This window comes from Coloeus monedula, assembly GCF_965178545.1.
Source record: "Coloeus monedula genome assembly, chromosome: 7".
In the NCBI taxonomy this organism is placed as follows: domain Eukaryota; kingdom Metazoa; phylum Chordata; class Aves; order Passeriformes; family Corvidae; genus Coloeus; species Coloeus monedula.
In genome coordinates this window covers 3,295,960-3,319,686 of record NC_138787.1, presented here as the reverse complement: position 1 = coordinate 3,319,686, position 23,727 = coordinate 3,295,960, and the positions used below count along the sequence as shown (strand labels likewise).

The window sequence follows — 23,727 nt, the reverse complement described above, 5'->3', positions numbered from 1 at the left end:
GACTGGAGGATAGGATTTGACTTTGCCTGAGTTAAGAGAGAACTTTCCAGGAGCACCAGAGGCTCCCTGCAAAACACCCACAGCAGGAGGTGGGATGGTGCTTGCACAGCTGTTTGTCACGTCAGCAGTGTTGGCCTTTGAGACCATGATTGAGCAATTTCATTAACTCGCGACTAACACTTTGTTTTCCCTTTCATTAAAGTGTCAAGACCTTAACATTTCTCTTGGAAACCATTTGGGAGTTGTGGGGGGAAGAGGAGGAGAATGGTTTAGTTGTGCTTGTTTGTTCAGTAACAGATGTTTGGTGCTTACAGCCCCCGATGGGAATTCTGCCAATACAACGTCTCTAACTGTGCAATTCCAATGCTCTTTGGAATGTTAAACTTCTGCCAAGATGTCCATTCCTTTCAAGGAATGAGAGGCACTAACTAGCAGTAGAATGCACTAGACAAGACATGAGTAGTGAACGTTGGGTACCTTAGTTACACAGTGTTATTGGTGCAAACTTCATTTCACTTGAAAAATGTCAGTGGTTTTAAAGAAGGGCTTTTTCTTGTGTGAGAGGAAAAAGTTCCACAGAAGTCTATTTCCAATTATAATTCCTCTATTTTTTTTTCAAGGTCTGTTTCATAATGAAAAATTTATGATGCGAGAATTGGGAAGATTTTTGTAATAATTTAGGAACTCTGTATACTGAGTTTTAGTTTCCAGTACAACAAATCAGTGATCTGCTTGTTGGTTTTGGGTATTGATAAGACACATAGAATTGTTACTTGTAATTGATACACGACTTGAACTCACAATATTCAGAATGGTAATTGTATTTGAACTGGGTAAATAATCACCACTATTTTTAAAGGAGTATTCTTCCAGAAGTATTTGCAGTCTGCAGTTTGGTGGTTAACCTTAGCTTGGTGTTCAGGGATGTGGCTAAAAAGGTAATATATGAACTACTGCTTGATATGCTTACACAAAAAAAGTAGATTAAGTAAGGCCAAACTTAATACTAATTGGGTTTTTTGTTTTGTTTTTTTCCATTTTAATGTAGTTCAGCTAAAGTTATTCATGGATAAAACTAGATCTCTTTCAAATTAGTGAAATGTGATTGAAATATGAAATAAGTGCTTAGACCCCTGAAATCTGGAGGGAGAGGCTCAGGTGCTGACTGTGGTATTTATATTTTAAATTAACTATTCTGTAGTAAGTTATGGATTTTGGTGTTTCAATCTTTTTTTCCAATATTTAAACAAAGCCTTTGCATATGTCAACATCACTTTAAGGAAAATGAAATTCAACATTAGCGTTTAGTTTTCATGGTAACAAATCTCTAACATACCCTAAGAGCTCTGGCACTGCTCACAGTGTTCAGGGTTGTTTGTCTTGTATATTCAAACAGCACTTCTGGGAGCAGAAAGTAAAATCTTAATTGTTTCTGTTTGAATACAATGAAATGAAATGAAATACTAAGTCCTTTGCTCCAAACAATTTATGAATTAATAATCAGAGCATTTCCTCCAGAAAATGCGACACTGTTTCACTGGAGTGTCACATACCATGAGGATGATGTTAATGGGTCACAGGTCTTTTTGTAATTGGATTTCCAGTTTGAATCTAGGCCTGAGAGGTTTGATCATGATTAAAACTAGTTGTTGTATAGTCATGGATTAGTTGATCTTACCTGCTCTTACATGCAGTAAGCAAAGTGCAACCTCTGTCAGCAGGGAGGCTGAGGTTGGGCAGATTTCTGCTGGAACCCAGCCTGGAATGTCTGTACAGGTGGGGTTTTACACCAGAAGTACAGAAATAATTCATGTGATGCTCAGACAATGAAGGCAACTCAATTTGTTTCCACTACATGCAACCACTTTGTAAAGCACAACTGCTAAACAATTTTGTGGACACATTAGGAATCTTTTCATAGTGCAGTTGAATATCTTACTGTGGAGTTTGGCCGTGATCTCCGAGGTTGGTTTTGGGGGCTGAAAACAGAATGAGTCAAGTGTTTTCACAACTCATTTAAAAGAGTGCTTTTTTCCCTGTTTCCTTTCCAAAGTCCTCTCTCCTCCCTAGCAGCTCCCCTTCTCTTTCCTACCTCTGCTCCCCTAGCAGCTCCCCTTCTCTTTCCTACCTCTGCTCTCTTTGTAAATTCTCTAAATCCTTTCAGCTAAGGTGCTGAATTACAAAATTTGAACACATGAGTTTGAAAGCCTAGTTACAGAATTCTGTTACTCAGAGCAAAGGCCAGACAGACCATGCTGAAGTGACAGCAGAGCACCAGATACTCAGTGGACAGTTTCAGTTTGCATTTCTTTTGTATGTTTTACACCACAGTTCTCTATTTATTGTTTCCAAGTTTTTAGTGTGTATATATAGTTCAGATAATGTGCTGTATACCTTAAATTAACCAAAGCAGATCAGCCAATCAGACATTCATAATTTACTAGAAATCTGAAGCCGTTTCTATTTTTGCAGGAATGCTTCACTCGTGGCAGAGAAAAAACCTTCGCCATGTTTCTGTAGCACCTGCGAAGAAATTGTTCTCTTGAAGCAGTTCAGCAAAAACTGAGATTTGCTGTGATGTAAATCTCTGAAAAGTTCATTTCCACAAAAAAAAAGAGATAAAAAAATCACTATGCAAAATCACAGTTCATAGTATTTTAAAAATATTTAGTCATTAAAAAAATTTAGTTTACCAGTGGTACTTGTTAATGTGAAAATATCAACACTGTATTTCCACACTTCCGGTGCGTAATAATTATAATTTTTTAAACAGTCTGTTTAGATTACTTAACTCTTGTAGGTAATGTAGGAACAATGCATGTAGTTGTGACATGTCTTAGTCTGGAAAGGATGTTAGCAACAGTAGAGGAATTGGCAGGCCTCCTTCACACTTGGTGTAGAAATTGTTCTGTGCTATAAGATGTGCATGCCCTGGCTTGAATGCAGCAGATAAATAATCAAGGAGCAGCACACAGCCATGGTAATGTAATACTTAGAGAGAATACCCCAATTATATGTTTTGACATAGGTCACAGGGTTGGTTAATGGGAAGATATTGTCCTCGGTTTTTCAATAATGCAAATGAGAAAAATAGTAATTAAGATAGAGATGAAATAGGAGGTATCTTTACTTTTAAAAATTATCCTTTGAGAGAGGAATCCTCATTCTGAGTATATTTTACCTGGATTTTTTGATGTACGGCCAGTTGTTGGGCGATTGGTTTTGTCCAAACAATAGTAATTGGAAAGAGATACTCTCTTGAGCTCGGGCTAGAAGGCTTTGGCGGCTGTTTTATTCTACTGCTCCTGTTCTGTTGTTGTCTAAACTTCCCCTGCTCTGATCCTGCCCCTCCAGGTTCTGTTCTGTTTTGCAAACTCATAGTTCATGACCAATTCCTGCCTGCCACCAAAGCTTTGAAGAACAGTGTGTGCAGGCTTGCTTTGATCTCAGAAATCCACCCAGGCTAAAATAATTTGGGAAATAACAATGAAGAGAAGCTGACAGGGCTTTGTTGGCATAATAGTTTATTTATAGAGTTTTGTTCTGTTTTAGTGGAAGACAGCCTATTATGTACTAATTAAGTATCTTATTACACAGTTTATAAAAAGAATGAGAGGGGGAAGGCTGACAATATTTGGAGCACATTTAAGGATAATTGGAGAGGTCCTGTGTTGTGTTTGATACTTGATTTGTTGTTTTTAAAAACACAGCCACACAAGCTAATACACTCACATACATTGTTAACCTTGGTGCTAAGTTAACTGATTTTTGGTCTGGGAGTCATAGCAAGGAGCTCTTTCCAAGCTGTGTAGTTTATTTCCATTTTTGTCAGGATACACACCGAGTAAGCTTCCAGCCACCATCTGGTAATGCGTGTGAGTAGAGAGCCTCAGTAGCAGTAAAAGAGGCTGGCTGTGCCAAGGCTGTGACTGGGAGCTTAGTCAGAACATGCCAACACCTGTGCAGGGGACTGTTCTTATCAGCTGTGTCAGCTACTCTGCAAGGCTGCAGACTGGCTCATGTTTTACAGCTTTTGAGGTGGTCCTTTTCTGTTTCTTTGTAATAAAAAGTTTGGGTTTTTAAATAATTTATAAACATCAGGAAAGCTTTTAAAATAGAGATTTGGAGCCATCAGTGTTGTTCCTGGCATTACAAATCCTGGATTTTTACTTTTAAAGATATTTTTACTAATTGAATTGATTCATTGTGAATTTCCTGTCAGAAGTAAATTACTACAACAAAGGTAATGAGAGGAAACAAGAAAAGGGTAACCTTTTTGTCCTTCTTTGCAGCCAAATGTATTTGAACATCACTTTAGTATGTCATTGGATTGTTCCAGTCATGGCGCAGCTGAGATTTGATTTTATTAGTGATGTCTTTCTGGTGAGTCACTATCAACTCTAATTTGGCTATTATTTTTAGCTACACGCATTTGTGCCTGTGGGAGTTTGATGTACTTGTAGTCTGCATTGGCTTCTTACAGCTGTGCACCCAATCCCTGAAGGCCATTTACCAAGGGGTTTTAACCTTTCAGGTTTTTTTTCCTCAAAATAAGTCCATACATCTAGCAGTGATTAGTATTTCAAGCTCTGCGAAGGTGTCCAGGTTCCCTGTCATTGAAGTTAGTAGGAATAGGTCATGGAATCACTGAGTGGTTTGAGTTGGAAGGGACATTAGATGCCTAAATGCTTTTGAGAATTTAAGGTTTATACGATGAAATTGGGCTGATATGATGTCTGATAAATTTCTAAGCATAAATAGCAAGCTTCTGTTTAGAGTCAGCCATCCTTACATACTGTAAGGATGTTGCACCGTAAAGGTTAATTTTCTCTGGTAATTAGTATCATAATAATCAGTTAAACAGATCTGATGTCTTGTTGCCAATGACAAGGTTCCAATTTCCTGTCCCTATTTTCTTTTCTCCCTTCCCCTTTCATTCTTTGCAGAGGAGAATCCATTTTTCTGGTGGTGCTTGTTTTCTTCTGGGATGATGAGGTGGGTAGGATGGTCCTAGGTTCAAATCCATCTTCAGTGCCGGGGCAGCTGGATCTGCATTAGCATGTGTGAGACACAGGATCTGCTGGCTCTTAGATCAGTATGTTCCATGAAATCTTTTCCCGTTCACTCCAGAGTAGATGACAATTTCTGGGAGAAATTTCGAGTTTGTGAGGATTCTTACAGAATCCTCACAGTCTTTCTACATCTGAGACAGAATGCTGCAGGAATTGTAGAGGACTTTCAGTGTAAGACTTAGTACCAGGGAAAGAACTAGAAGAATTTTAGTCTTGGTAGTCTTTCTGGTTGGTGTGTTAGTAACTGAATGTAGAATAGGTATTTTTGTAAGAGGTTTCTTAATTTTAAAATGTGTTTTATTTTGAGTGTTTTTGTTCTGAGTAAATAAAATAGTTTTAAGGATTTATTTAAGAATATAATCCTGAGAGAATGGTCAGAGATACCATAATCCCTTTTTTGAAATTCATTACCCAGTATATATTAAAGGTAAGTCTTTTTCCACTCCTGAAAAGGGGTGTTTGCCTTTAATTGTGGGAATAATAGAAATTGAGAGGAATGATGTCTGATGTGTTTGGGACCATTAGTGTATGTAGTTGAACTGAAGTCACGAATGTGCCCTCTGTTTTCTTCCATAGCACAAAAAAAATAGGGTCTTTAATATCTAAGAAATTGCCAGTGTAATTCCAGTAAATTCTCAGCCTGGTCTGGAGGCAGAGTATTACTGAATTTTTCATCAGTTAGGAACTGGAAGTTGGAGACTTCATTAGGATTTCCTTCAGGGCAAGTACAAAGGGAGTGGTGCAGTTTATGGCTTAAACAGGACAGTCCTTGTATCTGATGTGCAGTAATAGCTGTGATCATGTAGGAAAGTAATTGTTTAAAAGCAGCTTTAAATACTTTTAGTAACTGCAGTTCCTTTGAGTAGAAAATGTGATGATGATTTTCCAGTTTTACTCTTGCCAAATACTGCCTTCAATACCTGCACAGGGGAGGCAGAAGCACAGGAACAAATGAGGTGTTGATGTGACAGCTGAGGGTAGAAATGAAAGATAAAAGAAGGAACTGCAGGTGAGGCAGACCACTTTGAAATGCATGTTAGTGGGAGTGGGACTGAAAATGGGAAAGGTGGCAGTGCAGGTTGGTCTCTATGTGCATAACTGGAATATTTATGTTCCACAGAATTTTGCACGTAGCATATAAGTACCTAGGAATGTACGGAAGCTGGAAAGGAAGTCAGAGTGAAAGTTTGGCAAGAACATCGCAGGTGACTGTGAACTGCAAGTAAAGAAAGAATGAGGCAATGATACAGATTATAGATGATAAATAAAGGGAGAGATGATGATGATTTAGAATTTTAGAGGACAGAAAATAGAGGGGAAAAAAGGCAAGTTAATTTGTGTGTGGAAAGGGGTAGTGGAATTTGTGTGTTGTGAAATCAATGAAGAATGATAGGATTTCTCATACAGGGAGAACGTTGACAAGGGAAATGTAATTTGCTTACTCCTGTCCACTTGGGTTTGCTCTAAAGAGAAATGTGTTAAGGTGGCTTGTTATCCTAAAGCTTTTACTAAAGTCACAGAGAAGGGTGCCAAGAAGATGAGGTAGGAGCTGGACACTTACTAAAATAGGTTATTTCATGCAGTACAAGTTGGAGTGAAATTCAGATTTAGAATTAATTACATTTCTGTGTGTGTTATTGCAGTGGATAAGGGAGAGTCCTCCCTGCTCAGGCACATTCAAAGGGCACTTAGCCATAATTGTATGGGCAGGGAATGAGGGATCAAGGGAGGATTTGAGCCTCTGTAGGTTCTCAAGAATTGGGAAGGCTAAAGAAAAAGCCTTTGCTAGAGGAGTAGATGGAGGAAACAAAAGTAATAATTTAAGATATAAGGATAGTTAAATTGAAAGGGTGCTTTCCTAAAAAGGTGGGAGACACGCCCTGTTCTCACCATTTACTTGTTTGATTTTTCTTTCAACTGATTTTGTGTGCTGCTAGGCCCTGTGTGGCCTGCTGCAGAATTCCTTGGAGTGTTTGCTTCTAAGGCTGCTTCTTCCCACTAGCATCTCATTCCTCTTACCTCCAGATAGTCTTTAGTTTTCCTAAAACAATTTATATCCAGAGTTATCTCTAGTAATGGCTCTAGTAATGAATTAGAGCGGGTGGGTGCAGCCTGTGATCAGACAAATGGTCAATTTTTTTGGGTGTTGTTGGGCTATGTCCCTTTCTGTTGTAGACTTCTGGTGGTGTCTCTTCAAGCATCAGGCTCAAAACTGTGGTCAGTGAATGCTGTGGGGTTTTACCCACTTGGGTCTCAGTCCTGACTGTCCCATCGCTCTGTGAGTCCACATAGAAATATCGATACATAGCAGTCTTAAAAATTAATAAATCATGTTCTTCACACTCATCCTGTGCTGTAGCTACTGGTGAGGGAAATTTGACATCTCCAACAAAAGCTTTGTAGCTGTTATGGCAGTGGCTGAGTGCCTAAATTTAGAATGAAATTGCAAGTTGTCTTGAATCCGTCCATGGATGGACGGTTGGGGAGAATTGGTTTCAGAATTTCCCTCTGACTTGGCCAGAGAGGATGGAGCAGGGAACTGCTGTGTATGAACAGGTTTGGAGAGAGACCAAAAAAAAAGACAAAATAGCCCCATCTGAGAATTGTGTGGGTTTGAGGGGCTAATGGTAATAAAAAAGCAATAAACCCACTACTTATGTTCCTAGTAAGGATATATGATTTTGAATACAGAAAAAGAACAGATCAATTGGGTAAAAAAATGCTGTTTTTCCAGAATAAAACTCATTTTAGGTCCCCATGCCATATGTCCTAACCCACATGAACAAATTGCTGTTCTATTGAGAGTACATGGACTAGGTTTCAAGAATTGAATAAAATCTTGTAGTTTCTGCTATCCCACTTGAAAGCTCACTGTTTCAGTTTTGTAACTTGGGAGTCAGGTGGTGATGAACTTACTCTGTTTTTTCGTCTCCTGTTGTAAGAAATTGTCTCAGAGTGATTGTGCCAGGAATCTGTGGTTACTTTCAAGACTATATTTAAAAGTAAAACGTGACTCAAGAAATGGAGAAACAGAATAATAGAACTGAAAACTATATATAATTAGTACTAATATTAATGCAAATTATCCTATGATTGTGGAAGATACAGTTGTAGAATTGTACAAAATCAATGTAAATAATGTTACTAATATGTTCAAGTCTGACATGAAGCCTTAAATGGAGAATAATCAAATTATTCAGAGAATTTTTTTTTTTATATAATAAACTATTCAGCATTTTTATATGTGACTTGGAGGAAAAAAAGAATCTCAAAAATCTGATTTGTGTTTGATTTAGAGTTACTGATAAATTTATCAAGTGACACACTGGTAAGGTTTTATTCCATGAAGAGACCAGGAAAATGAGGAGGGGAAGTCTGGATCACTTGGTAAACGAAATAAAAGTAAAAATATACTTTTTTACTATTACTTTTAAAGTTCAGAGAATCATAGAATAGTTTGGCTTTGAAGGGACCTTTAAAGGCCATTTAGTCCAACCCCCCTACAATGAGCAAGGTAATCTTTGACTGGAACAGGCTTAATTAGGGCATTCTTCATCATTGCCTGTGACAAAGGGGACAAAATGTACTCTTAATAGCAGTGTTTACTTAGCAGATAGAAGCAGAATAGAATTTAGTAGATGGAAATTGAATCTAAAGACATTCTGGGTTAGAAATAGAGTTGCTTTTTAATAGAGAATGTAGTTAGGCATTTCACAAATGCACTGGCAGTTACAGTCAATCCTTCAGTCTTGAAAAAACCGACAATTTCTAAATAATGGATTTTTTTAAAGCTGTGTCTAGCTAAAGTAGAAATGTAATTCAAGGATGTGGAGAGGCCTGGGTTTTATGTGGTCCAGAAACAATTACAGAAATTTTGGGTCTGGTTTCATAATCTGCCTTGCTGAATCTAGAGCAGACTGACTTCCTCACACCTTAAGGCACTTTTTAGCAGTTTCAGTTTCACTGCTGGCATGTTTGTGAAGTCAGCCGGGCAGTATCTCTTTCATATTCTGCTGTATCCACTTCCTGCAGTGCTGAAAATATTTATGGTGATTCAGTGATAGATCACCAGCCCTATCCCTGTTTGATAAAGTACTTATTGCTTACAAGTCCAGTAATCAATTAATTAGCTCTTTATTATAAAGAATCAGTTTCTCTGCAGTATTGACAAGCTGAGAGCTTTGTACCTGCATGTCAGAGTACTCTTACAGCTTTGTTTTCATTATTTCTGATTATGTGGAGCTTGGGATAATGGTTACTGGCTGTCCTGAAACGGAGTCAGGATGATGAACTGCCAAGGGGGGGAACGTGGATGGCAACTGTAACGCATAATTGCAAATAAATCAATAACTAATGGCTGCTGAATGTGTTTACCAGTTCATTGTAGTGATGTATGGACCTCTGTAAACCCTGTGTGCCTTATAACAGTTATTGAGATGATTACAGCGGGTGCTTTGGCCCTGGCAGAAATTAAGTGTATCCAGGCTACTGAGAATGTACACACAGTTTTTGAGCTTTCTGACAGTGCCTGAGAAGCAGAATAGTAATTTGAGGAAAAATGAAACTTGTTTGTTAACATTTGGGAAGTTAATGAAAGAATGGCAAAATTTAGAACTTACTTGCACCTCTAGTATCTGTTTTGGATATTACTAGTGGTAGGGAGAGCCTTTGGGAGCAGACAGTTTTTTCTTGTTAGAAGTGCAGGTGAGATCATGTCAAAAGAAATCATTACAAAAAAGAGTTCTCCCACAGTCTTTCATAGTACATATTTTAGGAGTAAAATCAAAATGAATGCAGATGAGCTGTCCTCTGGAACATCTGTAGGTGAATGGATAGTCTTGTATTGCTTGTACTGAAGTTTGCTTGGAGAAAATCAAGAAAGCATCTAGATTTTTTAGTTGATTCTACAGAAGGATACTTCTGTGGTAGAGAAATTCATGTTAATCACTATGAAAATTTTTAAAAATATATATATAAAAAAAGACAATATCACAACATATTTTGGGGTATGTCAGAAAACTGAAGTAGCTTGATGTCTGTCATTTAATCAGCATTGCCTCTAACATGATGAATTGTGTGGCATATGCAGAATGTGCTGCTGTAGCTTAAAATATTGCTGACGTTTAATTGCACCATAATCAAAATTTAAATCTACAAAATAAAATTATAATTGGAAGAGGTTTCTATATTTTATTGCACTGTTGTTTATTTTAACATTGATCATAAATGTAGTTGCTTTTCAAACATAAACCTTTTAAAGGAAGGGATAGGGAACGTCTTTGGGAATAGCATTTGGTTATTTGTGACTTAGAAAAAAGCCATGAAAATCGATTGCCTGCCTCATATCATGATAATTTATTTCACCATGTTCCTAGGTGTTCTTTTACTTCTCCTTGGGAAATGATCAAGCTGAGTTTTGTAACAGTGTTTGCAGTTGTTTGTGCAAGATTAAGTTATATACATAGCTGTGTGTACATCTCTGTTGTATGAACATACTGTTTAATTATCTGTGAGACATACTATACTGTTTTGAAAAACAAACAGGAACATGTGCTGTTGTTATGATGTGGTGATGAGATGATGACAGGAATCAGGGCAACACACTGGAAATTACTACCACTAAAATAATACTGAATTTATTCTTTCACATGTGATAAACTTATATTCATAACCAGAAGTAGATATGTAAAATCTGGGCATATCAGTACCAGTATAGACTTCGTATCTTAGAGCTGTAATAATTTTAAATTAAGAAATTAATTTCAATTGCACATATTAAGCTTAATTCCCACTGTGAGGGAGTAGTAAATTAAAAGTTGGATGATCATTATATCACTTTCTTGAGACTGTAGCTGAACTTAGCACTCAGAATTAATGTACATTCGTGTTCTGGAATAATTTGCTGTGACTCTTCATTCACCTTGTCTCTGCAGAGACTGTTGGTCGTGCAATTTGCTGTGACAGAGAAGAGTAATTAAAAGAAGGAGTTAAAATACTGATGGTGATGATGTAGCTGGGATGGTAGAAGTGTTGGAAGAAGGCTGTATGGGGTATTTCTGCACAGCGTAGATATCCTTATGAACACAGAACAGGTCCTCAAGGAAAGTGGGAGATTTTTCAAGGGTTGTTCCTTCTCTGGAGAAATTATCTATTCATATTTATAAAGCTTAAGGCTTTGTCTTCCACTCGCTGTGGGTGCAGAGCATCTTAAACCTACTCCTTGGTCTACGGTCAGTCTTGAGCAAGGCTCAAGGAGCTGTTTTGTGTTTCTCTGGTCACAGAGTCCCAGAATGGTTTGGATTGGAAGGGACTCATCTCATTCCAGCCCCTGCCATGGGCAGAGACACCTTCCACTATCCCAGGTTGCCCCAAGACCCATCCAGCCTGGCCTTGGACACTTCCAGGCTTGTCCTGTGACTCCAAGCCCTCAGTCCTCTGGGCAGCCGTGCAGCTCACTGGGCAGCTGCCTCCAGTGCACAGATTATGTTCTAGTCCCCACACTGGAGTGTCATGTTCATCCTTTACAGCATCAGTCACAGCTGTGTTGCTTTAAACTGAGAAATGTGATTTACTTGGGCAATTGCGAGGAAGTGTTAAAAGTTTTAGCAGAAGCTAAAACACTGCAGTAGTTTTATTTCTGTAGTGTTGGGCAGTATGCTTGGCATAGAGTAAGTTTTTTCATTTTATACTGTTACTTTCTGAAATAGTGGTGATAAAGTCAAACAAGCCCTAGTGCTGTAAACTGAAAGAAAGCTGTTGCATTTCAGTGATGAATCCTTCTATAATTGTTATCTTCCTCTTACTTTTTCAAACCTCTCTGATTATTAATCATATCTGGCTAATCAAATCTGGTTTTAACAGCTGCAGTAAAAGAAACAAAACTAGTGAAGTGCAGCAGCTTTAAGTTTATCCTTTTGATAGTAGGAAATAATTGCAGTGTATTTATCCCTGAGTGCTAATGAGAGCTCTTGCCCAAAAGTGATTAAGTGTCTGTGGCACAGTTAGATATTGAGTAGTAGAGCTTTCTAGTTTTTTATTGCATAGGCAATGGCTTGACTTGATGTGGGAGAGCCTTAAAAGTGACATTGTCAGGAGCAATTTCAAGTGCAAATTTACTGTTAGCACCAGTTCACAAACTGTCTGAGGAGCTACACTAGCCCTGAATTTGAAGACAGAACAGTTTTACCATTGCTTTTTTAATTAATCGGGCTTTTACTACCTATTACATATTATCTTCATGTTTATTTTATTAAAAAAAGGAAAAATTGTCAGGGTTATAAACTGAATAAGGAGGAGTTATGTGGCCACAACCTTTGTAGCTGAGTTTTATGGATTTTTATTAGCAAGCCAAGCAAGATGGAGCAGGCAATAAAAGTTTTACTACGCTCTCCTGCTATTGCTTTCAACTTCCTTTCCTTACATTTCAGATGTTTATAGAATAATTGTGGTCATGATTAACATAGTAAAATAATGTGCAAATGTGTTGTATTTTGGTTACTATAGACACTGGAGCATTTTGAAATTGAGTTGTTTCAGTATTAATTGTGCAACAGTGCCTACTGACTGTTTCACTGATGCATTATGCCCAGTGAGTGCACTAAATACCTTCATTTCTTTCATACTCTGCTAGAAAAGGATACCCTGTCCCTTCAACTGCAGAAAATACGAAAACAAAGTAAAATCATGCTCAGCTACTATATTAGATGTCAATTATCTGTCACTCTTGCAGCAAAACTTTTAATATTAATTTAATACTTTCTTGCTTAGCATTTGGTTCCTTCTGAAGCCACCTACCTCTAGTGCTTCAAAGCTGAGTACTCAGAGAACACACTGTCAGGATTTTCTTGAGGAAAGAGGTAAACAGGAACAGATTTGACTCTTTCTTAATTTACTTTGAAACGTTAAATAATTTTAAGTATAGTCAACAAAAAGTAAAATGGGGTTTGAAAAATCTCATACTACAGTTTGCTGCTTAAGTGTTTTTGCTTATTTGTTACACTTTATTTCTGGCAGTCTGAGGAGCAAGATTCATTCACTGTCAGCAATTACAGCCAAGAGTATTTTCATTCTTACTTATATGTGTGTGTTTTAGGAATGCCTTGTTTATTTTCACTTTTTGAATGTATGGATTCTTAGTAATCCTTAAGTGGTTTTGAAAGTTGGGACAAAAACTGAGTGTAAAACTCAAGCCCTGTTGTGAAAACGATGTATTTCATAAGTAGTTTCTGAGTACACCCACTGATTTCCGTGGGACTACTTTGATATTTAAAAACTAAAATATGGAAATTTTAATATATTGAAACATGTTTAAAATGAAAATAGACAAAACATGTTCTCCATAATGTAAGGGTATCAGATTTTTCAGGAAGAATAAGCAAACAATTACTAACATTCTCTGTAACTTTGAATAAAAAGAGAATTTCAGTGGTATGTCAGTGCAGCTATCAGTGATTAGTGCAGTACTCTTTCTAACTACAGAAAAAGAGACAATGCTGATTCTTGGGTGAGAATTGAGACTAGAATATTTCCTTGAAAATATTTAGTGATACAAGTTAGGCTGTCTTGCTGAGTCTTGGACATAGACAGTAGCTGTGCCCTAAGAGGAATTAAATTTTCATTACTTCCCATTTCTGAATAAATGTCTAGTATTTGCTTTTTAAATTGGATGTATGGATACACCAGCACTTGTGACTGGGCTCCTTGTGCATGTCTGAACTGCAGTTGTAGAATGACCTTGACAGCTTTCAGATTGGAGCTGCTGATGAATAATGGTCATTAATTTTTGCAAAAAGAAAAGGTTGCTCCTTCTCCTCCCTCACTGGAAGACTTTGAATCACTAATTTGTTGTCTGATGGGCTTTGCCTCACTGAAGATTGCACTCTTTTCTTTCAGAATTAAAGTAGCAAGGTTTGAGCTTGTTCATGGTTATGGAGTGAAGCTGCTGCTTCAATTGACTTCAGTTTTTAACATCTTGAGTAAGGAGAAACTTAACACTAGCTGTAATAATGATATAGACAAGGCCAAGCTGTGATTTAGACAAACTGATTTGGATGTTTTCTATTAAACTCTACTACATTTTTCTCAGCTGTGAGATGATTTAGATCAGTTCCACTTATCTATTCATTGCCTTCTGTATGTTTTGACAAATGAGTCTCTTGTGTCTTTCTCGAGGAAAAAGAAAGCTGTAGACTTGCTCTGAAGAGCCCTGCTGTTGGAATAGAAAAGGCAGTCTTACTGGAAAAATTCAGGACAGGACAGAAACCTGGTATTTCTAATAGCTTTAAGGGTAAATTTTCTTAATTGCTTGACAGTTTGCATCAAGACAAGGATTTTTTATCCTATAAGGGAAAATTGAGGAATGGTTTGAGACTGAGAGGATGGGAGTTCAGTTTACAAGCTGTCCTATAGAAATTCAGCTTGATCTGGGGTAAATCACTGAATCCTCTTATGGTTCAGGCTCTTAAATTAAAAGGGGAAAAAAACCAACCAAAAAAAAAAATCCCAAACAAAAGAAAGGCAAGCTCTTCTCTTCTGGTTTATTTTTTGTATATGAACATGTGAGGTCTTAAGGCATGAAATGCCTTTATGACTTCACACAATCCTGACTTCTGTAGCCTTCTGTCTTCTGATATGTTAGACAGCTGTGGAAATGCTGTGTGTAAATGGCCCAAGAGTCATGGCAACTTCTTATGACTGTCTGATTGCTGCAGCTGTAATTTTAGATAACAGGGGGAGCGAACTGTCAAAGGGACAGTTTGCTCAGGGACCAGGTACCACTTACCACTGTCAGTGACTGAGGACTTGCATTCAGAAGGGTTTTGCTTCACAGAGATCCTTCCTAGGACACTCTTTTGAATGTTCTGTTCCTTGCCTCTTATGATAGAGTAATAGGATATTTAATGTCACAGGCAGGAAGGGCAGTGCTTCCTCTTTTATATGGATGTGAGAGAGAAGCTTGGTAGTTTTTTATTTTTGTCATAGAATAAATGTCTCATACATAGGAGGAAAAGGAGTGAACAAAACCACAGGATATTGCTTTGGCTCTTTAGCACTCAGGATATTTCCCTGAATTTTGGCTTGCACATGGCCCTTGCCAATGCTGAAAGAACCTCAGACTTTGCAGTCAGTGCTTGCAAAAGTTTCACAAGCCTAGTTATGCAAGGTCTCGGCTTGTGTAATGGATTCTCTTCTACCCTTAGGATTTAGCAATTGGAAGTAATAGAATAAGGATTAAATAATGAAGCTTGGTTACCTAAATTTGTTAGGGGAGAGGAGATGTCTTCATATAAGCGTTATTGAACACTTCTGTTCTAGCAAGTTTTTAGGAAAAAAATACCCCATTTATTCCCCAGTGAGGAATATCAGTATCTGGCGAAAAAAGTCACACTGTGACTTCTACCTGGTGTGTGCTGGGGAGCTGCTGAAATCAGCATTTAATCTGGCCATGACAAGTGATACCACTGTTCATGCTGGTGGGAACCATAGGTATGAATTATCTCAACTGAGGCCAAGTCTCCTGCTCTAGTTGAACACAGGATTACCACTGCAGAGGGTGGAAAAGCTACAGTTTCAGAAATATTTCAGATCCTCACAATGGAATTATAGAAAAACTAATATTTTTATATTATTCTCTTTGTACTTTATTTTTTGAATGTTACAGCAATCATTTACAGCACTATCTCCTGAAGTAGTATCTGGGGATTTTTCCCTACTGAAAAATGCAAGACTTTCTGTCACTTCTGTTCAGAGAGTGTTGTCTTTCCTAGGCTTGTTTCACTCTGAAATGAGTAGGTCCGGTAGCATTTACTAACTGGTTGTGTTCCATGAAGTGAATGAGAACAATTTGCAAAAAGCATGCTGATTCTATGCCTTTGTTAAGTTATAATCCTAGTTGTTCAAACTTGTAAATCTTGAAAGGTAGAATTTTGTAAGACAAGGAGTACAGAAAGCTTTCTAAGAGTTGCACAAAGGCACTGACACATATTGGGACTATATTTACCTTTAGTTAATATCTTTACTCATCTTCTTAGTGTGTGTGTATAATAAATACTTCAGACTTATCTTAATTGTTCCTAAATTTGGAAAATCTATGGATTTTTCTTGAAACTGGCTTCAGAGACCTTCAAGAATATTATGGCTGAGACACAATCAGAACTTGATATACAGTTGTATAAAAATGCAGAACTTTAGCCACAAACACATTCCTAGCTGGATTAACAATGCCAGATTACTTTAATCTTTATTCTTTATGTATTTGTACTTGACATACTTATTTCCTAATTCTGAATGTTCCAGATTTTGCTAGTATCTGTGTTAAGCAAAGGATGATTTTGATCATTTGCTCTCCATGATTTTCAGATTCTGTCTTCCTTCCCAGTCAGAGAGGAAAGACTGTTGTCTGATATTAGTGAATATTGAAAGTCCCTGCTGTTCCATGGATTTTTGAGTGGTTTTTTTAGGCTGTGCCTGTGATTGAAGCCACAGTCCACTAAAAATATCTTCCAGGTCTTGGGTCTGGAATAGATGTGCTCACACTGATCATTAAGTCATTAGCTGAATGATCTTCATAATTTTGGCTTGGGTTACTAGCACCCTTGTAGGACAATGCAGTGTGTAGAGCTTCTGAAATGGAAGACAAACAGATATTCTTTTGCCACTTTGTAGTTGTGAACTTTGCTGTATGCACATTCCTACAAATTATCAGGAAACAGGATGGCTGCTATCAAGTTTAGTGCAAACAAATACTAGAAAGACTTAGTGGTTATCCCTGCTGGGTGTGTGCATTTTCAGATTAAAATACAGTGATTTTATTCCCTTCTTAATCTTCGTGTTTGATGGGCATTTTAAAGAGTACTACGGTTTCAGTCTCCTTTAAAGCTTCTCACAGCAGGATGTCCTAAAATGTTGCAAACAAAAACCATCAGGTGGGTCTTCAGCCAACTGTGGTGTCTTGGGAAGTGGTTCTGTAATGACTGGTGCAGTCCTTAAAATATATTGTGCACAGTTACCATCCTTACATTCTATAATGACAGTCTATGTTTAATAAAGCTATTTAGCTTGGTTAATTAGATTTAGTAATAAATCTCCTAATCTGCTGATTAATCTTAGGAAATATCTTGGACCACACCAATGAAAAATTGGGCTGCAAGATTAGCTACACATATTTTGACTTTTTATTGGCATTATACTTACAAGAAAGGTGTTTTGAAGAATACAGCAGCTCTGCCTCCAGATGCAACTCATGGAGCTAACCTCCCATGGAAAATAGGAATAGAAAACAAATAGGCCATGGAAAAATGGAAAATAACCCATGCCAGTAGTCTTGCAGAGGGGGTTGATACAAACCTTCCTCCCCAGTTCTAGTCCTGTGTTTTGTGTCAGGTCAGTTATGTTAAATAGTAGGAATATAATTTGAAAAGAACTAATTATTAATGTTCAATTGTTCTGCCTGCAGTCAACTTTAACAATATGTATGCAAAATTAATAAAATCAGGACAGCAGCAATTAAAAAAAAATATTAAAATTCAATAGAGGAGAAAAAACAGAGTGGAAAAATAAGATAAATTTGTTTTTTCAAAATAATAATATAAGAGATACATTGCGTGAAGTTATGCAGCGTTTCTGAGAATTAATGATTTTGGTTTTCTGCAGGATTCAGAGTTTCCTGTTGATCCTGAAGGGACCCCAGACTTTGAGCATGCTAAGGAACACACTCAACCCCTGAAATCTGGACAGTATCAACTGAGCAGCATTGTGAAGGTGCACGATTTTGCAGTGAGCTGGTAGGAACCATGAACAGTACATTAATTTTAGTATGTATGTGTGGAGTTTTATTTTTCAGCAGGTCATTAAGAAGCATTTGTTGTAAGTAAATATCTGAAAAATTGCTGGCAGCAGTCAGGGGGACTTCCTTTCTGAAGGATGTGAAAGTGGAAAAACTGATCATGACATGCAGTGGGAGCATAAATACAGTGAAAGCCCTGGGCAGAACTGTTTACAGATTGAGATTCATCTTTTATGTGGGAAGGATGGGATTTGGTTAATAGATACAAAAACAGAAACCAGAGATGAGTGTAAACTCAGGTTCCAGGAAACTGAATTATAGTGCTGAATATTTTTGCAATTTGTATTTGATTGCAGTTTATTCCCCTGGGTCAAAAATCAGAAGAGTTTAAATTTAGATTGGCTTGTAAGCAATGACATTTCAGGGCTTGCTAGCTGCAGCTGAGTAAGAACGAACCTAAAAATATTTTTTTAAAAAAGTAAATTCATAGCAAAGTTCTGACAATTCTGACACATTGACTAGCTTTAAGTATATTTTTAAATAAATTAAAAAAAAATCTTTACACATTTAATAACTGTAGTTTGAAGGTTGCAGACGCTTGCTTTTTGGTCACTGCCCATATTTTGCAGTAAAGAACCACCATAGTGCTGTGAGCTTTGGCCTTCCTGAACAGGATTCTGCTTAGTCTCCCAGATGCTCAATTTTGGTTTTTTGTCTGGTTTTGCATAACTTCTTCCTGAATTGTATCATCATATTGGTCTAAATATGAAAGAGAGCTTACAACTGGTGTCTCTGTGCTGCTACTCGGAGGAGGCAGTAGCAAATCCACCCAAATATTAGTGGGTTCTTTGGCTTCTCTGAAGGACACCAGGTTCATGAATAGTGTGTGTTTAAAAAAATACAAACCAGAAAGAAAACCAGTCTGGAGAAGGAATACAATTCCACACTGGGGAAGATTTTCGGTGAATCAGGTGGAATAAACATCCAACTGTGACCCTTCCAGGCTGTAGCAGCACGTGCTGTTCCTGTATCACAGGCTGCAGAAGGCAAGGCTCAAGTCATCATTCCCTTGTTATTGTTTGCCTTGTTAAGTCTGCCTCTATCTGTAGAGAAAGCCAAGTTTGGGATGCAAAGTACTTCTGAATGTTGTTACAAACTACTTGTGAATCTTAAACTATTTAGTATGTAATTGAAAGTATTAGAAGCTCTGATCTAGTCAGGAAAGGACATCTCTAACAAAGTTTTTCCATTATTTTGTAGCTGAACAACAACAGGTAAATATGGTCATGTAAAACCATTCCTTGTTTTCTTTATCTTTCTTGAATTACAGTTTTATATCATTTCTGTAGATCCTTGTATCCAGTGCTTCTAGTTATTGCTAGCAGAGATACTTAATGTGCTGGGAAATTCTAAGTATTTTTTGCAAGTGATAGCTGGATATCACACCTTAAGGACACAGTGCCACTTCAGCAAGCAATTTTCTAAAATGAAAATAAATTGGATGTCTTTAAACTTATTTGGAAACACTTCAGAACTTGCTTGAAGAAACAGCAACTACACTGAAAGAAAGCTGGCAGAGAGGATGTGTATTTAATTTTATATACTGAAAATATGACATTGACTTTCATGTAAAGATGTTCCTTTAAAGAAAATGAGAGTCTGGGATAATGCTCTGAAATTAACTGAAATGCTTCTTTTAAAAATGTGGTTATATAAAAGCAAGTAAAGAACAAAAGAATTTTAAGGTGTGGTTGAAACAATGTAAACAAACCAACTGAACTTTTCATCTGCTTAAAAAAGCCTCTGTGTACATGGTGGGGGCAGTTTCTACACATCTTTCTGTGTCTGAAAAAAACCCACTTAAAATAATACACAAAATAATATTTCATTAACAAAATTTTTTTTCCTATCTGAAGACTGCTACTTCAAATCAGCCTTTTTAAGTGATGGAAAAGAGAGTCTGTCTTGTTTTTCTTGTTAATGCTAAAGGCTCTGTGGTAGCCTGCTTTGCCTTTTTTTGACAGTGTTTCCTACAAGTATTTTTTTTAACACCCTACTCAATTTCAAGCAAGTTTGACAGAGGAACAACAGACTCAGGAAGTCCTCAGGCTCCCATGTGTTTCAAGAGAACAGATTTCTGTTGAAGAAAAGGTCACTTTTAGGACTGTGGTGGCTGCAGGTGACTGAGAACTCAGAGAAAAGAGAAGTTGCAAATTTTTGGGGGGAAGAGCTGCAAATGGAGCTCATACCTTATTAGATACTATAGGATCCAGTCTCAAGGCACACAGGTAATGCACACAGAGCCTGGGTTTTTAGTTTGACACAGCAGCTATTCAGTTCTGAATCTGGTTTTCCAAGAGGTTATTAAATGCATTAATCAAGATTTTTCAGAGAAGAATGACTTAGATTAAATTATCTGTGTAGGGAATTAAGTAAAAATAGCCCAGCTAAAGAAATTCTGAACTTTCACTAAATGTATTTCGAGTAACTATAATTGTCTGTCTGAGTTTACAGACACAAGGGAAAATCCATATGCACTAGATGAAAATTAATTTTTTCTTGTAGTTCATAGGATAGATGGAAAACATTCTGTTGACTTATGAGACCAGATTTTTCTCACCAGAACGAGTATATCAAAAGGACAGAACAGAATCTGGTTTGTGTATGGGTATTACTGGGTTCTTTAACATTTCCTTAGAAACTGGAGCACCTGCAAATCCAAATTGACAGTTTACACAAGCTCACATAGATTAGTTCTTCAGACCTTCATCAGTATTCATTGACATGCATGTTAGTGGAGGGGGAGGAAAAACCCTTGGGAAACCATGTTTATTTGCTGCTAAGCAGAATGATTCCCACTTTTCAAATCATCACATGGGCATTCCTTTTTCTGCATTAAATTCACATTGCTCCAGTGTCCTTTTAAATATCCTGGTGAATCTTACTGTGCCTACCAGAAGCACAGTAATAAGATCTGCAGTGGCTAAAGGATCTTCCTAATCTTACTTGGCCACTTTCCCCTCACTTGCTTTCTGCATCTTTGCTGTAACCTTTTGTATGGTTTCCCACGGAAAGTACCTCTGCAGTCACCACATTCAGTGCTACATTGGTTGTGGTTTATCTTGTCTTCATTTGGGAGGAGAAAGATGCACACACAAACAGTGTTCAGTGCATTTTGAATGTTTAGCACAGCGTTGGAAACCAGGAAAATGCCAGATATTATTGTGGAGAAATGATTACCCAGGATGAAACTGAAAAAATAAGCAGTAATCATCTTGCCTTTTTTGGTAATTTTTTAAGATGTCATGGTCTTTCCTGCCTGCCTTCTTTCCTGCCTGCCTTCTTTCCTGCCTCCCACCCCCTCCACAAATGGAGGTTACACCTCCTCCATTTGAATCTTATTTCCTGTTTATCACTGGCAGTCTCTGCGTTGATGCAATTACTCACAATCAGAAGTGCCATAGAGTTTGTAAATATATGGCCTAATATAGGTGCCAGGAGACATTTGCATTAGGTATTAGGAAAAATTTCTTCACTGACAGGGTGGTCAGGTACTGGCACAGGTTGCCCAGGGCAGTGGTAGTATCACTGGGAGTGTCCCTGGAAGTGTTCAAAAGGAGTGTAGATGTAGCACTTGGGGACATGGAGTAGTGATGAACCACAGTGGAGCTGGGTTGGACTTGCTGATCTTTCGAGGTCTTTTCCAATCTTAGAGATTCTATGATTCTATGTTTTAAATGGATCTTTTACCTCCTAAGTGTACTTGCATAAATAGGAAATGTATATTGTTCTTGTTTACATGTAACCTGATGTTCTCAAATCCTTTATCCTTATTTGATAGTTTGTAAAAGAAAAAGGTAGAAAATTGCTGATGCTCTGCCTAAGCACAATAAAAATCGGAAGGTGGAGATAATAGTAAAGAAAAGCAAATACAAAATGTTTAGTGATTATCTTGCTTTTCCTGGTTGGCCAAGTAAAAGATAACTTTTCAATATGGTTTAATTCATCATTCTATCTTACTATACTAGTTTCCCCAATTTTTTATCAGTGGATTCCAGAGAAGATTTTGAAAACTTATCTCCTTGGGAACCATGCAAATTGACTTGCAGCATAAAATCGTGTAATTGCAATTAAAGGTACAATCTTTGTAGAGCCTTGTGCCAAGAGGTGGAGGTAAGAAAGTACTGCAGAACCCTGGACTCTCCCTCTTTAGTTCACATTTACCACTTTTTCTCCTTAACACTTGGGCACATATGTGCACACAGATGCACACCCACAACACACAGAGGAGCCAGCTTTGAAGGGAAGAGAATCCTTTGAGTGTTGACATGAGGAAATTCTTTTGAAATAGATTATAGCCTGAAGTTTGCTGTAAAATGGGTGGTATTGGTGTGCACTGTCTTTCAGAGTTCCAGGTTTTCCATGTACTTGGTAAGGTGGTGGGGCACTGTTGTAGTGGGGATTCTTGCAACGCATGTATCAGACAACGAGGCCCTTGGAAAAGATTATATGGACTGATTCTTGGTAGATATTTTCAGAGATGTTTGTTTTTCCACTTGGCCAGGAACTGAACAATCACGGGACCAGAGGGTCCTTCCTGGGCAGGGGAACACAAAACAGCCAAGGGGGAACGAGGTTGACCAGGGAGTAGGGAAACCCCATATGTCCTGTCTCTGCCCCGGGGCCCCTCTGCCAGGACCACATGGCAGGGGGAAGGAACCCCAGCAGGGCACAGGGAAGTTGGCAGTGTGGGAAGAACAAGGTGTTTTGTTCTCTCAGTCAGATTTCACACCTGCTCTGTACTTTGTTTTGGTCCTTTCTAGACATAACTCCTGGGTTCCTTTTTCATTCCCAAACTCTGGCTTTCTTAGAGTTACTTGTGGGAAGAGCAGGACACTGAAATTGTGTTGTGTGTAAACGAAGTAGCAAAAGTAGCACAGATGACTTTCAAGCAAACATCTTGATAGTTCTTTTTGTTGCTGCTCCTATTTGCCAAGAGCTCTGCATTAACATCTCAGAGCAGCTTTGTCATGGTCTGTCTTGTCACTACCCTCGATATTCTTCTCTGTGATGCCTGTAGAGTTCTGACAACAGTCACCCTGATGGTTTGCTGAGACTGCTGCCTGTCAGACTGACAAATGTTCTCTCCCTTTTTCCTGTGTTCTGCCCATATGTTTCCATCTCTCTGTTGCCTTAGAGCTGGTGAAGTAATGTCATTTGATTCTGTGTCTGAACAATGCCAAGCAAAATAGGGTCTGTCTACCAAGAGGTGATCAGTCATATTCATCTTTGTGTCCTTGTGTAACACAAGGCAGGAAAGAGGATTCAAAGTCCAAAGTTCATGAGGAGATTTCCTTTTGAAGAATTTACTGAGGTGAAAAAATCCTTACTAATTATTTAAATCCTCTTCTTGCCTCCTAGGGCATTAGAAAAGATTTTTTTAAATGAAATTACATTTTCCCATTAACAGTAAAACTTTTTAATTGTGCCATCATGTGCTGATTTCTTGCATGAGTAGCCAGAGTGAATTGGAGATTTGCATTAGCAACATGAGCTGCTGCTTAATTTTCCTACAGAAATTATACCTGCTTTTAAAGGAACATGACATACAGGCATCTCTTGTATGAGGAGAGTCAGAGAGAGCTGGGGCTTCTCAGCCAGGAGAAGAGAAAGCTCGGGGCAGATCTCATCCGTCAGTGTGCACAAATATTGAAGAGAGGATGCTGAAAGGTGCCCATAAATTAGTGTGTATAAATTAATAGCACAAGTATAGATGTGCTATTAATTTTCACATCTGCTGAAGAAGTGTAGACAGTGAGTTGCAGGATTAGATTTTTATGTGTGGTGAAATATTCAAATACTCAATTTGGC

At 37.8% G+C, this 23,727-nt stretch overlaps 1 protein-coding gene across 1 annotated transcript in view; it reads left to right on the top strand.

Moving 5' to 3' along the window:
- Nucleotides 1-23,727, top strand: part of SPAG16 (sperm associated antigen 16) — a gene marked incomplete at both ends in the record, with an annotated part of 363,061 nt that overhangs the window by 32,371 nt on the left and 306,963 nt on the right. The window contains one exon of the mRNA XM_082285233.1: nt 17,724-17,854. Coding sequence (XP_082141359.1) covers nt 17,724-17,854 — 131 coding nt within the window. The remainder of the gene's footprint in view (nt 1-17,723; nt 17,855-23,727) is intronic.